At 54.4% G+C, this 17060-nt stretch overlaps 7 protein-coding genes across 7 annotated transcripts; 4 read left to right on the plus strand and 3 right to left on the minus strand.

Moving 5' to 3' along the window:
- Window positions 1-94: 94 nt before the first annotated feature.
- Window positions 95-619, minus strand: J4E83_004771 (uncharacterized protein; the record flags this gene model as incomplete). Its single annotated transcript, XM_049331696.1, has 1 exon — window positions 95-619. One exon carries the CDS (start codon window positions 617-619, stop codon window positions 95-97), a length of 525 nt encoding a protein of 174 aa, XP_049189470.1.
- Window positions 620-1259: 640 nt separating this feature from the next.
- Window positions 1260-1816, plus strand: J4E83_004772 (uncharacterized protein; the record flags this gene model as incomplete). Its single annotated transcript, XM_049331697.1, has 2 exons — window positions 1260-1539; window positions 1635-1816. 2 exons carry the CDS (start codon window positions 1260-1262, stop codon window positions 1814-1816), a joined length of 462 nt encoding a protein of 153 aa, XP_049189471.1.
- A 1676-nt stretch (window positions 1817-3492) lies between these two features.
- On the plus strand, window positions 3493-6416 carry EXG1 (exo-1,3-beta-glucanase; the record flags this gene model as incomplete). Its single annotated transcript, XM_049331698.1, has 5 exons — window positions 3493-3531; window positions 3937-3949; window positions 4000-4185; window positions 4236-5359; window positions 5415-6416. 5 exons carry the CDS (start codon window positions 3493-3495, stop codon window positions 6414-6416), a joined length of 2364 nt encoding a protein of 787 aa, XP_049189472.1.
- Window positions 6417-6872: 456 nt separating this feature from the next.
- Window positions 6873-7825, minus strand: J4E83_004774 (uncharacterized protein; the record flags this gene model as incomplete). The annotated part of the gene is made up of 2 exons (XM_049331699.1): window positions 6873-7624; window positions 7708-7825. The coding sequence occupies 2 exons, from the start codon at window positions 7823-7825 to the stop codon at window positions 6873-6875; spliced, it is 870 nt and encodes a 289-aa protein (XP_049189473.1).
- A 1012-nt stretch (window positions 7826-8837) lies between these two features.
- J4E83_004775 (uncharacterized protein) lies at window positions 8838-9777 on the minus strand (the record flags this gene model as incomplete). Its single annotated transcript, XM_049331700.1, has 2 exons — window positions 8838-8871; window positions 8954-9777. The coding sequence occupies 2 exons, from the start codon at window positions 9775-9777 to the stop codon at window positions 8838-8840; spliced, it is 858 nt and encodes a 285-aa protein (XP_049189474.1).
- A 1516-nt stretch (window positions 9778-11293) lies between these two features.
- Window positions 11294-11868, plus strand: J4E83_004776 (uncharacterized protein; the record flags this gene model as incomplete). The annotated part of the gene is made up of 3 exons (XM_049331701.1): window positions 11294-11326; window positions 11381-11494; window positions 11554-11868. The coding sequence occupies 3 exons, from the start codon at window positions 11294-11296 to the stop codon at window positions 11866-11868; spliced, it is 462 nt and encodes a 153-aa protein (XP_049189475.1).
- Window positions 11869-13177: 1309 nt separating this feature from the next.
- Window positions 13178-16402, plus strand: J4E83_004777 (uncharacterized protein; the record flags this gene model as incomplete). The annotated part of the gene is made up of 1 exon (XM_049331702.1): window positions 13178-16402. The coding sequence occupies one exon, from the start codon at window positions 13178-13180 to the stop codon at window positions 16400-16402; it is 3225 nt and encodes a 1074-aa protein (XP_049189476.1).
- Between the last annotated feature and the right edge of the window lie 658 nt (window positions 16403-17060).

Raw genomic sequence — 17060 nt, forward strand, 5'->3', positions numbered from 1 at the left:
GCACGGCAAGGCAGATGCGTGCACTGCATCCGATACTAGGCATATACAACCATGCTATGCCCCCATCTCATCTCCCGTCTCTACAAGCCAAACCCTACAATTTACTCTTCCCCCCCTTATCCCGTCCCTCCCTCTCCGTCTGCCTCCCCATATCCTTAGTATCACTCGTCTCCGCCTTTAAACTCGCCGGATCACCAAGTTGCGTCTTGTTCACCTTGTTTCCATCGTCGTTCGCAAGCGTCCCTCGTACTTTCTTGCTGTGCGGCAGATCCTCCTTTCCTTCCTCTTTCTTGCTACCTGCACTCCCGCCGTTGCCAATGGCCTTCTTGTCGGCGCCGCCGGCTGATGTGCCGGATTTGACGTAGGGGGCTGAGGGTGTGGGTGCGCCGATGGAGGAGGTTTCTGAGGATGGCGGGGATGAGGAGGTGGAGGTGGAGGTGGAGGAGGAGGAAGAGGAGGGAGCGTCGTTTGAAGGGAAAGTCTTGCTATCGTCGTTTTCAGGCTTCAGACTAACGTGGTCGCCGAGACGGGGAGTGGGTTTATCGGAGTTCATGGCTTCTTTGGTATTTGGGTTGGATAGTGTGCCGCGGACGGAGGAGGAGTGGGATGTGTCGACCATTGTTGCTGACCAGGGTAGTTTTTTGTTGTCCAGGATGTATGATGTATGGTATGAAATCACGATGATGTTTGGCCGCGGAGAATGAAATCTGGGGGAAAAGGGCTGGTTATGACAGCTAGATCTTACCTGTACCTCGGCAGCTACGCAGCTACATCATTGAGATATAGTGCGTGCTTTGGTGGTGGGAATGCTTGATGGAGTGTCTAGCGCGTGGGCATGACGTCTTGCATTGTGAGGCGCGTTGTCACATGAAGATCTTCGTGATGCTTTTGCGCGTTTTGGATTCTTTCATATTATCGTTCGATTTGAAGTCTTTTTGGGACCCATTGATCGCAGACCTTGGAGTTGAGTTTTTGAAGTGTTGACGACTGTTATGGTCATGAACGAATGAGGTTGTGCTGATGGCTTACAGAGCGGAGGAGCTCCAAGCTCCCCACAACCCGTCCTGCCGTTACACCTCGGCATCTTTGCTACCCCAGAGTCTCGCGAGCTCCGCAGTTATGTCCTCAATGAACGCGAAGGCAGCACACGAAATTCGCACTGCAAACACTATCAATGCACCATCATGGACGCGAAATATTCCCACCTGTTGTCTGTTCCCTGGGCCGCTGCCTTGATTAACGACCCCAACTGGACGCCGATGGAGACCAGCTCGCGTTCAGTAAAGCCATCAGGAGAAGACTCCTTCTTCGCAGGAACGCTTGGCACTGATCGCACAATAACAACGCTTCTTACGTTTCGTCCGAAGAATGAGGAAGCAGGCGACATCGCATACGGAGAGATTAAAACCATTGTTGAGCTAGGCGATGGGCTACAAGGCTACCCACGGATCGCACACGGCGGCTTCCAGGCAACGTTGCTTGACGAGATGTCCGGCGTCTTGATCGGGACGGTCATGGAGAAAAAGGCGCAAAGGGCAAGTAAGGACGGTCGCCGCGCGCCTGTCGCAAGCTACGTTACTGCCTGTTCGTCCATACCATGCACCGACACCAAATCACCAGCTGAGCACAAGCAGATCTGAACACTACCTATAAGAAGCCGGCACCAACCCTGCAGACGCTTCTCTGCACAGCCAAGATCGAACGAATAGAAGACGGCGGTCGCAAACTATACGCTCGCGCGACTCTCGAAGACGGCAACGGTACGATATACACCATCGCCGACGGCATGTTCGTCAGACTTTCGACCAAGCTATGATGCCTCCAGACGATCATGCGCTCTGCACGGGAATAGGCAGTGACCCCACAGTACTACTATATGTCACGGAATATGCTAGAGGCACCCGTCGAAATGTCTGGGCATTCGGATACCAAACTCGATAGTACATGGGCCACCACAGCGCGTACTACGCTTGTACATGAATACAATATCTCATCTGCAAAGTCGCACCGCTCGCGTGGCCATCTGTCATATTCGCTGCTTGTCGGGAGTTTGGTTGCACGGAATCGCGCAACACGACTGCCGCGACCCTGCGCAAGGTCTGAGAGACGGCGAGCTGTCGCGCACCTCAACGCGCATCTCAACCCCTTTTGCAATACTGAATGCTGGTACACTACGATTCCAGCCTACGACTTTCAAGGTTTCGTTCAAGATACCGTGTTAGGCAGGCGTGTAAAGAATCGCTTGAGCTATTCACCTGCTCCACCACGAATGGACTGTCCGACTTTGACCGAAGTTACAAGCGTACATTCGCTTGACCTCCTGTATTGCACATTCTATTACTTTTTCATCGACTTGATGCTCAGATTTTGCCATGTGCGAAGCTACTGGGTCGGCGCCTGCTCTTAGTGGCAGATAGCCCGAAAGTGTGAGTCGAGTCTAGCCACATGACTGGTCATAGCCAGATTCTTTTAATCTATCTACCCTGACCCACATGATCTACCCTGTGCATGACCGTCGCCTAGGCCCGGCTCCTGTGCATCTGGGGTATTCGACGAGGCGCTTGCGATGTTGCAATCTCAAAGTATACACCTAGGAAATTGTCTCCAAACATGGCGTTCGGCCGACCTCTAACCAGCAACAGCTCCACGATGCCCAGACCTAGGCATGCCCGAGTCTGCAAACGACACTACACTCCGTGGCCAACGTTCACGCGCCTGACTTCGCCGCCGTCATTTGCGATCTTTGACTGGCGCCGTTTCAAAACAAGTCTGTTCCAATCAGGCAGGTCAAAAAGAAAGGTGTCGGGCTTGCCTTCACGTTGCTTGTCTCGCGGAAGCCTCACAAGACTCTCTGCATTCACCGCATCACAACTATGGGTGTGAAGTGAGTGCTCTGACGTCTAAGAGACTAACACATGAGCACGCGCGCTTGAGGCTTATGCTGCAGGGCAAGATCATAGGGCAGACTCATGCAGTGCGACGCATGGCATTTCTACCTAAGACTACCCCACATTTAGGCTTCGTGGCGAACTACTGTTGACGGCGCAAATCTGGGGTCATGAATCTTAAGATTCATGACCGCGGAGCCAATTGCCGGCTTCAACGCTCTGGTCTTGGCACTAGTGTCCGTCACATGCTTCCAAGGTTTGGTCGGTGTTTGCACAGTCACTGGACAGCGCTTGACGGAAATAATATGCGTAGGGCCGTCCCGGTGACCAACGCTGCATCGAGGTTAGTTGCATATCCCCTGAGTCTTCTCACAACTTCTGCTTGTAGCTCACCCACAGCATGTGTTGGGCAGCACGTTGGATCAACATCGTCATCCTCTATTCATGTTTAGATAGCCACTGCAGCTTCTAGATATAGAGTAGATCACACTGCTCACGAGAATAGAATGAGTCTTATTCGACTTACCAAACAACACAAAACACCCCTCGGAGATGTGGCTTGAAAAGGAAGGGCGCGTACCTACACCCTCCCTTTCCCCAGACTATGTTACTCAAGCTAAGACATCTCGAAGCCGGGACCGAAGTAAGCTATGTAACCCTTCAAACGGCAACGGGGGTAGCCGCCTAGTGAGTTAGTCTTCGACAAGGCCTTATGACCTCCTAAGTGGTAGACGGTGAGTATCTCATCACCGGATGTTGCTAGCTAGCCAGTCGGCACGCTTCATGGGGAGCAGATCTCCAAATGATCGCGTGGGTGTATGGTTCTTTCTCCTATCACGCACTGCCACGACGTGTAGCAGTGAACAAACGGGGAGATTAAATAGGCATCATGGTCTCCCTCTGAGACTTCTTCTCGCTACTACAGTCTACACTCCTTTGTACTCCTCCTCTTTGTGTTCTCACTGAACATACCATTATCTATTGGCATATACTCACGGCTATGCATTTGTCCTTCTTGCTCACCTGCCTCAGTGCAGTCGGCATTCAGGGTGCTGCTATCGGTAAGCAATGACTTTTTTCCCTGAATAGTTGCGTTACTGATACACCACAGCACGCTTCCCCAGACAGATAGTAGTGAATGATACCGAGCCTACCTCCAACATCAGCAGCATCCAGGGAGTTGCTGCTATCACGGATGGCTACTGGCTGAACGACCTCTCCGGCAACGGAAGAGCTGCCTTCAACGCCAACGGTGCTTACAAGGTCTTCCGTAACGTCAAGGAGTACGGAGCAAAGGGTAAGCTACTTTGCTTTTTGTGTTCCAGTACAAATCTAACACTCCCATAGGCGACGGTGTCACCGACGATTCTGATGCAATCAACCGTGCCATTGCCGACGGCAACCGTTGCGGTCCCGGCGTGTGCGACTCGGCTACGGATTCCCCGGCCGTCGTTTATATTCCTTCTGGAACGTACCTCATTGGCAAGCCTATCATCTTCTACTACATGACTCAGCTTATCGGCAACCCCCGAGGTCTTCCTGTCTTGAAAGCTGCTCCTACCCTTCAGGCTATTGCTCTCATTGATGCTAGTCCTTACCAGAACAACGGTGCACCCGGCTGGACATCAACGAACATCTTTCTGAGGCAGATCCGCAACTTGATCATCGATGGCACAGCTGTTGCACCAACCAGCGGCTTCCAGGGTATCCACTGGCCCGCTTCGCAAGCCACGACCATCCAGAATGTCAAGATCCGCATGACACAGGCATCGAACTCAGTCCACGCCGGTATCTTCGTCGAGAACGGATCTGGTGGCCACATGGCTGACCTCGACATCGAGGGTGGCTTGTACGGCATGAACATTGGAAACCAGCAGTTCACCATGCGCAACGTCAAGATCTCCAAGGCCGTCACTGGTATCTCGCAGATCTGGGACTGGGGCTGGTTGTACGCTGGTCTTACTATTAGTGACTGCGGCACTGCTTTCTCTATGAGCAACGGTGGCTCGGCTAATAAGCTTGAGGTCGGCTCGGTTGTTATCATCGACTCTGAGATCACCAACTGCCAGAAGTTTGTTGATATGGCATGGACTCGTAACAGCGTTCCTACTGGTGCCGGACAGCTTATGCTCGAGAACATCAAGCTCAACAATGTACCCAATGCCGTCGTAGGAAACGGCGCTACTGTTCTTCAGGGTGGCACATTCACTATCCAGGCTTGGGGTCAGGGTAACAAGTACGCACCCAATGCCAACGGTCCGGAGAAGTTCCAGGGAACCTTCACTCCTGTTGCTCGTCCAGGAGGCCTTTTGGACGGCAACAAGTACTACGCCAAGTCGAAGCCACAATACGAGAACCTCAACTCTGGCGACTTCATCAGTGCTCGCGGCAGTGGAGCCACAGGTGACGGTCGCACCGACGATACCCAGGCTGTTCAGAATGCCATCAACAGGGCAGTTTCTTCAAACAAGGTACGTTCCCTTAATCTTGTCACCTCCTATCGCCAGACTAATCACATCCCAACAGGTCCTCTTCTTCGAGCACGGTGTCTACAGAGTAACCAACACAATCTACGTCCCCCCCGGCTCCCGCATGGTCGGCGAAACCTTCCCCTCAGTCATGGGCTCCGGCTCCGTCTTCTCCAACAAAGACTCCCCCGTCCCCATCATGCAGATCGGCAAGCCCGGCGAAAGCGGCCGCATCGAATGGTCCGACATGATCGTTCAAACCCAAGGCGCCACCCCCGGCGCCATCGTAATCCAATACAACCTCAACACCGAGCGCGGCTCCGGCCTCTGGGACGTGCACACCCGCATCGGCGGCGCAAAAGGCACAAACCTGCAAGTCGCGCAGTGCCCGTCCACCGTCGGCAGCGTAAAACCCGAATGCATGGCCGCCCACACAAACGTGCACGTAACCAAAGGCGCCAACGGCGCGTACTTCGAGAATAACTGGTTCTGGACAGCCGACCACGACATGGACGACGCGCGCAGCACGCAAATCACCATTCTAACGGGTCGCGGCCTGCACGTCGAAGCCTCAAACGTGTGGCTCTGGGCCAACGGCGTCGAACACCACGCAAACTACCAGTACCAATTCAACGGCGCATCCAACATCTTCGCCGGCTTCATCCAAACAGAAACACCATACTACATGCCCACGCCCGACGCCTCCAACCAACCCTACGGCACATCCGCTGCCTACTCCGATCCCGTATACCCATCCGGCGCCTCCGCCTACGGCCTGCGGGTGCTGAACTCAAAGAACGTGCTTGTGTACGGTGGGGGTTTGTATTCTTTCTTCCGCAATTACAGCACTAGTTGTTCGAGCGCGGATGCGAGTGGTGGGGCGCGGATATGCCAGAATAGGATTTTTAGTATTGAGGGGGATAGCAGTGTGCAGGCTTTTGCGCTTAGTGAGGTGGGCAGTGAGTGGATGGTTACAGTGGATGGGGTGGATAAGGCGAGTTGGAGGGATAATTTGAGTGTTTATTCGAATACTATTGGGTGGCTTGGGTATAGGGTTTAGGGTTGATAAAAGAGACTGGTAGGGGAGTTTAGGAGATAGGCGGAAGAGGAGAGGGTGGACTGGGTTGGGTTGGACTGTATATATGGGATGGGGGCGGTGTCTGGTGTTCTTGGGGGTGTTGTTTGGATGGCTGGTTGACCACGGTCGCTATCTTCCTGTCCTGATGGACGGGATGGAGTCTTGGGATTGATACTGCTGTTTTAGTATATTCTTTTTTACTGAATGCAAAGGATCAAAATGTACCTGCTCTTCCTATCGCTTTGCCGCTAACTATGAGTATTGCTTTCTATACCGAACGGTCTTCATTTTGCGAATGACAATGTTACCTCGAACTAGACATCCATAGTAACACCGTCTGTTCATGTCCCTCCCACACTCTTCAATGATCGAGCCATACACCTTCCAAAAGCCAACATAAAAAACACAGAAGTCTACCTGCCCTCAAAACCCTATCCTTCACATCCCAACCTCAAAAGCCCCCTCCACCAACCCCCAAAACTCCTCCACAATTTCCCTCTGCCCCTCACCCCCTCTGACCGCCATATACCTCTGCCCCTCAACCTTCGGTTCCCAATTCCCCGGATTCGCATCCACCATAATGCCACCCGCCTCTTTCAGGATAACCCAGCCGGCACAAACGTCCCACGCCCAACACCCAGCCTCCCAGTAAACATCCAACCCGCCGCTCGCCACGCCACACAGATTGAGGGCTGCGGAGCCAAATGACCGTAATCCATGCACCATACCCCCGCCGTTCTCTTTCGTAGCAGCGAGCTTTTTGAAGGTCTCGGATTTGACTTTGAAGTCGTTGCCGCTTCTGTCACTGCCCCACTCCACGGCGACGAGACAGCTGCTCAAGCCATCCAACTTCGTCGGTTCGCTCAGCGGCAGTCTTGTTGTCTCGTTCAAGAATGCACCCTGTCCTTTTATCGCCGAGTACAGCGTTTGTGTGAACGGGTTGTACACGATTCCCACCACCGGCTCCCGGTCTATGGCTAGTCCCAACGAGATGCTGACGTAGGGGTAACGGTGGACAAAGTTTGTAGTCCCGTCGATGGGGTCGCATATGAAAGTGGGGTCGGCGGAGAGGGTGTCGCCGGGTTTGTAGGTTTCTTCGCCCATGAAAGCGTAGTCTGGGTATTTTGTGGATAGGGAGGTGGAGATGAGGGCTTCGACTGCGCGGTCGGTTTCGGTTACTAGGTCGACGGCTGTGGGGTGAGGAGGGTTAGTATGGGAGACTTGTTTGTGGATTGGGACTGGGTTGGGTTCCAGCATGCAGAGTCCTACGTACAGTTCTTCTTCGAGCCTGAGGCTTGTGTTGTGGGTGTTGCGGAGGTTATGCGCGAGCCGGCTTGTTTGGCGATGGTGATCATGAAGTCGTGGACTTCTTTGAGGTTTACGTCGGCCATGTTGGTTGTGTTTGTCGGCTTCCTCGACGGCTTCTGTGGCGAGGAGAGGGAATTGAGGTTTGGTGTATTAGTGGAGAATGCTGAAGCTGTGTTATGTTGTGTTGTATAGCTTTCAGCCGCCAGAGCTACCTAACTACCCCTCGGTGGGGCACCAGCGGGATGCAGGGACCGCCACGTGGGGAAACGGCGGCCTCGAGCGGATGGCATTGCGATGTTTACCCTAGTTTCGTTCCAAAGATAGAGAACCTCATACTGTCAAGAAACTAAACCAGTTTGTAGTCTACATCAGCATGAAGTCAACGTAGCATCTGTGTAGTTGTGAAGGGCGAAGGGGAAGAGGAGATATCACAACGCATCATCAGCATAAACACAGCATATAGCGGCGGCAAAGTTGATTTCTCATTACCACCACCGCTCCAAATCCTCCACAGTAAGTCTTCCATTCCAAGCGGTCCGGACCAATCAGTCACCGCATCGGACACGTCTCCACCAGAGAGCGGTGTCCTCCAGCACGATGTCTTCCTAATCCACGCAGCACCAATGCGTCATGAAAATAAATGTCCCCTTCTTATTCCCTTTGATATGTTCGTACAACAAGCCTTGATTCCCAAAAGCACAAAACAAAGGAAACGCAGTTTCGTCGTCGTCGAGTACTCCTTCTTTGCAAGCAGAGAAGGGGGAAATAGGTTCGTTGATGTTGTTTGTTCGTTGGAATTAAGGGCCAAGGGGGGACGCGATGGGGGTGAGCAAACTTCACTAGTTAAAGAGAGCGAGCAAGATGAGATAAAGATGAGTTGGGATGATACAACGGTACGCCGAGGGAAAGCAGGGAGAATGGGTATTACTCCGTGTTTTTGTGATTGTTTTCACGTTTTGTCGCGGGTCGGCAATTTGGGGTGTGCGAGCGGAGTATGGTTTGGCAACTTGGTGTGTACTCCGGTGTTGTATGCGAGTGTGTGTTTGTTTGCGGGTGTTACGGTGACGGGTAAGTGGGTGTGCGAATCAGAGGTCTTTAGATGGTCCTGGGAGTGCCGCGGGCGCTGGCGCTGCGAGTTTGTCAGTATGAAATTAACATCACGGGGAAACACAGTTTGCAGGAATTGAACAGAAAAGATGCGCAAGGCGTACCTCGCGTCCACAAGATCATCGACATGATTGCACATAGCCACGAACAGGTCAAAGAACAGTTTTCCCCCCATCTCCATCTCCATCTGCATGGTGCCACTACGCTTGAAAGTTTTCCGACTGCGGATAATCAGAGCGAGGTAATGAGCGCGCAGCCGCGAGTCGCTGTCCGGCGTGTTCTCGTACGCGTAGCGTGCGCTGCGCAAGATGGTTCCGACCTCGATCCCGCTCTGCAGGCCCTGCTTGCGCAGAGAGAGCTTCTTGAGCTCTTCGAGGCCGTAGCTATCGGCTGCGCAGTACACGGCTGTGTCGCGCAGAATGACGTCGCCTACGCCGGAGTGGAAAAAGGTTGGCTCGACGGCGGCTGCGCGGTCGCCGGTTTTGTTTGGGTCGGGTGAGGCAACTGCACCTTCGAGCATCCAGGTTTGGCGTCGCTTGTCGTGGACAAGGCGCGGGTAGTAGTCACCTTTGTACAGGTACTCGAGGATGCAGCTGAAAATCTCAGGTTCCTCCGTGGGCAGATCGATGCGGCGATTAGCGGATTCGAAGAACTGGCCCCGCAGCAGTTCAGCAAAGTACGGGGAATGACAGAGGACGTCTTCGTGCGCAGCGAACAGTCGCTGGTCGGAACCAACGATCACTGTCACAATGGCAGAGGTGAGCGATGGTGACCCACCCTCCATCATTGGACTGTCCTTGCGCGCATCCAGCTTCTCGACCATCACCTTCTGCTTGGACGCATCGCGGAACGATCTCTTCGGCTGTTTGGTAATCTTGCCTGAGCGGTCCTTCTCCTTCGAGCTAGCGAAAGAGCGTTTGCCGAACATGTTGACCGAAGAGCGGAATCGAAGTAGCGAGCGACGAAGTTTCTCGTAAAGAGTGGACAGGTTAGTGACGCAGCAGCAAGTAAGAGAAATGGAGCTCCGGAAACTCTCAGATTTCGCAAACCTTTCGGGAGAGAAAAGTCGTTGAAAATCCGAAGAGCTTAAGCGAGTCTACCAACACTGGTGGTGAAGATAAAGCACGCTTTGGTTGTCGAACTCAAGCTTGTCGTGAGGCGTAAAGGCTGAAGATTGTGGGGTTGCGGCCTGTTAAATACTGGCGATGCCAAGTCGCCGCCCCTGTCGCCTGGGACAACTAGCGCTGGCACGCTGGGCTGTGTCACGCAGATTGTTATCGCTATTCGCCAATTGCTGCATGCGAGCTGCAGTAGATATCAGGCTGCGAGGCGCCATCATTGATTGTTGCGAGTGCTCATTCGAGGCTTTCCCAAACATGGAAGACGATGGATTTCTGGCTCGAGGAGTGACGATAAGCGAGCATCAACGGCAAGCGGTATGACGTTGGACCTAGCGACGTCAATATGGAGCGCAGAAATAAGTTAGCATGGGCAGGGAAGTTGTGTTTGAATTCATAGCCGTTTTGATCGGGCCGTCAGGTGTGCGCGTCGCGTCTCTGTCGCGATGTAACGTGATCTGGGTGTTGGGCAGTTGGTGACTCACAACAAAAGTGAGTGTGCCTATGAGATGAGCCCAATTTCCAGTCTTGCAGCCCTGCATAGCGCATAAGTTTAGGAAGACGTCCTCCGACGGAGACAGAACCTAGAAGTAAGTTCGGAGCTCCGAAGTATAATGCAGCGCTTATGCGCTATGATGGAGCGTGAAAGCGTGAAAGCCTGCCTGCGTGCCTGTCGCAAGCTGTCGTTGCTGTCAGGCCCAAGCTGAAACACGATAGCTTGTCAAGCGGTCAAAACCACGTGTTCTAGACGGATCGCGAGGATGTGCAGTCTCGGAGATATACGTGCGGTATGGACCGGGGCGGCTTGATAAGATATCAGGACGGGGGTGCACCTTGATGTTCGGCACTCGCGAATGAGGCACCAGAACCGAGACGAGTGTTCCTTGGTGATGGTATGACGTCGTCACGTTGCTCGAACGTCAAGTGGAGTCACAACGTGTCGCAGACATCTTTTGAAGAGAGACAGAGATGGAATGGCAGCGTGTGAATGCTAGCGTGATCCTGCTACCAGAACGTGTGCAGGCGATCGTCTACCGGGCCGCGTGCGGAGCTTTGACTAAGGAATCGAGGTCCCTCGTCATCCATAGGCAACTTTCCCCACATCTACAACCCTCTTTTCACGTCAATCACCTGCCACTGCACTGCATCCGCCTACCCACGAGCGCAGTTACGGTGTTGCAGGCTATTCTTACTATCCGCGCTTCCTTTACCTGTGCACCAGCTCCTACCTGGCTACTTAACCACACCGCTCACCCCGGTGCAGTCCCAGAGTCTCTTGCACGAGACAGCCTAACCTACAAACAACTCACTCAACCAACCGTAAACATGAGCACCGGAGCGAAGAAGCGTATTATGAAGGCAAGCCACTACATGGAGGCCGGCGCAGAAGTAATCATACTAACAGGGCCACAGGAGTACGGCGAGTGCATGGCTGACACACCGCCGGGTATGAAGATCAACTTCGACGAGCAGAACATGACCAAGTGGGAGGTGTTGATGGACGGGCCAGCCCAGTCGGCGTACGCTGTAGGTTTGATCCATGCGCCCTCCGTGCGGCGTGGGTAGCGCTTGCTAACAGCCTGCAGGGCGGCCACTTCAAGCTCGAGATTACCTTCCCGACCGAATACCCCTTCAAGCCACCCGTCGTCAGCTTCCGAACCAAGATCTACCACCCCAACGTCAGCAACGACGACAAGGGGTCCATGTGCCTGGGTCTGCTGCGCGCTGACGAGTGGAAGCCGCCAAACAAGGTGGTGTCCGTCCTGCGCCTCATCCAGACGCTGCTCATCGAGCCCAACCCGGACGACGCCATCGAGCCGTCCATCGCCAACGAGTACCGGGAGAACCGCAAGGAGTTTGAGAAGAACGTAAAGGACTGGGTCAAGCGCTATGCCAAGTGAGGGGTCACGGGTCCTCTACCGGCCAGGCGGATATGGGCATCGATTAGAGTAGGCAGTCGCACAGGGCTCGTCGGATACATATTGCATCTTTGGCGTTCGGCGAAATTTGCACGCGGACGGAACACGTCTTGACCGGTGTGGGCGAAGAAGCATCCAATGTTTTGCAGATCGCGATGCATCCGCAGCTTAGGTAGGCATCGGGCGATTATGCAGGGTAGACTTACTCGGGCTCGCCAAATAAGATGAGTGCAACCGCTACATGTCGTCATGTCCCAATCTCCCAGCGTCGTCTGTGCCAGTGCTGTAGAAGCGAGCCGCAGGGCAGGACAAGGGGGAGCCTGGGAAATTCCTTCTCGAAGCCCGCAAGAGGCTTCGACGCCTAGTGCACTTCCCAACTGAGATTGCTGCGTGCTTAGCTGTCAGCTGTCCAAGTTTATTCTCTATGCGAGTGGTGCTCGAGCGCAGTGCTGGCAGACTGGCAGCGAGTGCAGGGCCAAGCTAGCGAGTCAAGCGCAACAAAGCGTGTGGCACGCGCCTCGCAAGTGTTCCAGCAAAGCAAATAGTGCATTCATGTAATCCGAGAGAGCCGGCCAACATGTGTGATGGCTGCGAGGACTTGTCGCCAGGGCACAAGACCAACTAGACAAGGCCGTCGACGGTGTATTGCTTCGTGATGATTGCACCCGGGCTGAATATCCCCGGCGACTCTGATAGGCCCGGAGCGCGTCAATTTCGCGAATTCCTGCTCGAGGCGGCGGGCGGTCGGTACCTGTTGCAGCGCTTATGCAACTCTCCTAATTTGTGCCGTTGCATGTCAGAGTAACGAACTCCTCTGACACGCCCGCTGAGGTCCACCAAGCTCCTACCGGCCCGCGACCTCCCAGCCTACAGGAATCGGGGATGAGGGAAGCGCCGCGTCTTGGCAGCGACTCAGTGAACGGACGGATCCAGGCGCGGGAGCTGAAGGAGACTTTCCTGCTACACGTTGCAGGCACCCATCCCTCACCACCGTCTGATTGCACCGCGCCAGTGCCGCACGTCACGTTCCTTATCCTTCGCATGCCCTCATTCTTTACCTGACCCCATTCACACCCAGAGCTCTGAAGCTCCCCACGTCGACCCGCCGCCGCGCCCCCAGAGCAGGCCTCCACCACCCAACCAACGCCCATTCACGATAATCCTCACATCCACACCTGCGCTGCACCCGAGAATGTTACCGCGAATTTCAACCTCCGAGCTGTCCTGTTCCCCGGTCGAATGAGCGCCCGTCCCGCCGACGCCCACTACACCCGCACCCCTTCACCACGCCATGGGCGACGCTCTCCTACGTGTCGCTACGGGCGTCTCTCCAGCAGCCGAGCCGGAGCCATACGTCCCCTACCGCTCTCCCACGGCGGAATACACGCCGCCGACATCGCCGCAGCCACAGCTCCCGTATGCGGCGAGAAGAGGCTTTGGAGCGCACCGGGCCAAGCACCCAGCTGAGCTCCAGATGGACACAGCAGACGCGCCACCCTACGAGCGGCCCGCCTACAGTCCCTCGCCTGCAGACAGCCCGACCCTTCCGCTTGCAGCACTGCCTTCCCCCGGCTTTTCCCAGCGCCATCGCGCTCCTTCCCTACTTCGCCATGCCGCCGTACCTCCCCCTCCCAACGGCGTGCAAGCAGGAATGGCATCTGCCCCAATGTCCCCCATAATGGCTCCTGCCATGGCCCGCCAGGACAGCGGCCCTCGCTCGCCTGACCTCCGCGCTATTTTCAACCCGCTCGCCAGCAATCCCGTCAATTCGACCGGGCCGTCATGGGACTCTTCCAACGAAGACCTGTCTGGCTCACCCAGCTCCCCTCTAAGGCCCCGTGGAATGACCAACTCTTCGCAAAATTTCCATCCAACACCGCCTCTGAGATCCGTGACCTCGATCCCCGACTACGCCCAATACCGAGGCAACGAACGCTCCAATCTATCCGGCACCTACAAGCCGAACAGAGGTGTTCCGAACTGGTCCCACACTGACTACTACCCTCCCCCACCTCGACCGTTTCGTGGTGAGGAGCCACGGGCCAGTTTCAGATCCGGTTGGACCAATGCGTCTTCCAGTGTACTCGAGACTAGTGGCACGGAAAGAAGCAGTATTGTCACTGCACGGAGCTCCATCGCCAGTGATCGACACAACAGCGTCTATTCCCGGGATCCATCGAGAGATCGCCTGGAACGCCTTCGGGAACGCGACGGTTCCCCGGAAACTATACTGACTTCAGAAATCGCCGAGGAAGATGAGAATCTAGACGCCGTTGGTGATGTGTTAGATTCATATTACTACGATGAAGAAGATGAGGAGCGTAGTCCTATCATGGAGCAGGATGAACGAGACATGCAAAGCCCGTCGCCTGCAGGTCTTGACGCGGAACTCCCCGAGTTGTCGCAAACGCCCTCTCGCGATTTCGACTCCCTGGACTCCTTCCAATCGAATGAAAGCCTCAAGCAATGGGATGATCGGACACGCCTTTCAACGCACAGTAAACTTGGACGAAACGCGGATTCCAAGGAGCTATTGACAATTCGTCCTCCTTCCGGCTCGGATGTGGACGAGGTATACAACCTCGATCCGACAGAGCGAAAGGCGCTGCGAATCGAACTACTGCCCTCGGTACAGGTCAGCCCATTCCAGGCTGCATATACCCCACGAACAATCGAGGCCGCAACGCAACAGTCCAGAAAGAAGCGATCGAGCACAGTGAAACGAACGAGTGAAGAAGCACCGAGGCGTGTGTCTGTCACACTGCAAGCTCTTGCTCTCAGAACCACGGAAGCCAAGGGCCACCGCTCGAGTAGATCGATGGGTAGCCGCTCACAGCTGGACCATATCCGTCGTGATATTTCCAATCTTCCACAATTACCCCCAAGTCGATCGCGAATGTCGCGCCAGGATTGGGCCAACATCGAAGCTTACTCCAAGCGACACAGCAAGAGACCAAGTGTCCCTCGCACCTTTTCTAGTGAATCTCTTGCCAGTTCTCATGTTCCTCAATCTCCGCCTATGCAAAGATCTGAGCCGCTCCCCGAGCTGGACGAAGACGAGGCTATTCCTCGTCGCGCTTCCACGAGTGTCTTCGACCGAAAGAGCGCACTGTTCGATCTTGGCATGATGTCCCAGCTCACGACAGCCAAGAGCAAGCCCGAGTCCCCGAGAGGCCCTACATTGGCACCTCCCAGCCAAATTCCCACCGTAATACCTGGCCTGCGAAAGACGGCTGCCCCTACCGAGAGAGATCGCTATGGATTCAAGAAGGCTTCCGACAAGATCAACGTGCAGGAGTACAACGCATGGGCTTCTAAATACGAAGACCACATCTCCCGCCGGAGAGGCAAATGGATTTCATTGATGGCCAAGCAAGGTCTGTCAACGAATGAGCCTACCAGGTTCCCTGAGATGTGTGAGAAGGTCAAGCGCTATGCTCGCAAGGGCTACCCTCCCGAGTGGAGAGGTGCCATGTGGTGGTACTATTCTGGCGGTCAGCACGTGCTTGCGCGAAAGGAAAATGTCGGCCTGTACAAGTCTCTGGTAGCTCGCGTCAACCGTGATGAGCTCAACAAAGACGACAAAGATGCCATTGAGCGCGACCTCGACAGGACATTCCCCGACAACATCCATTTCCGTCCGGAAGCAGCGACTGATCTACTGGACGGCGAGTCTGACGACGAACCCGTGTTGATCCAGGACCTGCGCGAAGTCCTATCCTGCTTCGCCCTGAACAACCCCAATATTGGTTACTGCCAGTCGCTCAACTTCATTGCCGGCCTTCTTCTATTGTTCCTGAAGCAGGACAAGGAGAAGGTCTTCATCCTTCTCACAATCATCACTCAAAACCATCTGCCTGGTGCTCACGCTCGCAGCTTGGCAAACACCGAGGTCAATGTCCTGATGATGCTGATCAAGGACTACCTGCCAAAGGTATGGGCATCAATTAACGACACCGATCTCATCAACAGCGGCGCCGGCTCCAACGCTCACCCCAACTCCAAGTTCCAACGCCAGCCCACAGTCGCCCTTTCTTGCACTTCCTGGTTCATGAGCATCTTCGTTGGTGTTCTGCCAATTGAAACGGTACTCCGCGTTTGGGACGCCTTCCTCTATGAAGGACCCCGTGCCCTTTACCGCTACGCTCTTGCCATCTTCAAGCTGGGTGAACCAGAAATCAAAAAGTACCGTCCTGGCGATGGCGAGATCTTCATGGCAGTCCAGACACTGCCCAGGCGTTGCCTCGACCCCAACATCCTGCACGACCTGGCGTTCGTGAAGAAGGGGTTCGGCAACCTGTCACAGAACGTCATTGACCAAAAGCGCATGTTTTGGCGTGAACAGAACATCCTGGCGCACCAGACTTCGGTCAAAACCACAAACGGTCGACGAATGCTCACCGTACCACAAGAAGAAGATGAAGACGACGATCGGGACAGCCTCAGGAAGGCCATGGGCATGAACCGCCTGCGCCGTCGCGCATCCCGCAAGTTCCGCCAAATGGGCATCAAGTGAAGAAGCCAGACTTCTCTCCGCCCACACCATCAACAAAGAATCAGTCAACCAACTGAACGTTCAGCACGAGTCCAACGTTCCTCGGCCGTGCTTTTCTCATACTTACATATACGTTTGCAGCGTTTTATCTCCCTCATCGTCCGGCGTTTTACCAAAAAAGAGAAGGTGGTCTATCTGGGTTACTTTGCTTTACCTTCTTGTATAATAATCACGATATACCCTTTTTGCGGGCGGAAGCTTTTCAACTTGAACGAAGGATTGTAGAGAGCTAGAGGGGATGGAGACGGGAGTGCTTGTCGCAAGCATAGCATCGCATCAGATGGACGTGCTTTTTGTTGGGTAATGGTTACGATGTTATGACCCTCATCAGTCAATCAATATACCCTGTTCGTCCTGCTTAGAAATACTTCGACTTTGCTGCATGTGCTTGCTGTGAATGAAGACCTGCTGCTGAAGGGTCCACGAACCAAGGCGCGCATGTGAATCACAACCACGTTTCACTTGATTGGTCCAGTCCCAGATTGCGGGGCACTAATCCCCCACCATAGATTTTCGGCGTACGCCGCTCTAGCCTTGCCTACCTAAGTAGGTAACCATTTCTTGACTCTCCCGCGGGCGGACAGACTTTTTTTTGCAAAAACAATTCCACTCCTCCGTT

This window comes from Alternaria metachromatica (assembly GCF_023757995.1).
Source record: "Alternaria metachromatica strain BMP 0045 chromosome Unknown scaffold_8, whole genome shotgun sequence".
Classification (NCBI taxonomy): Eukaryota; Fungi; Ascomycota; class Dothideomycetes; order Pleosporales; family Pleosporaceae; genus Alternaria; species Alternaria metachromatica.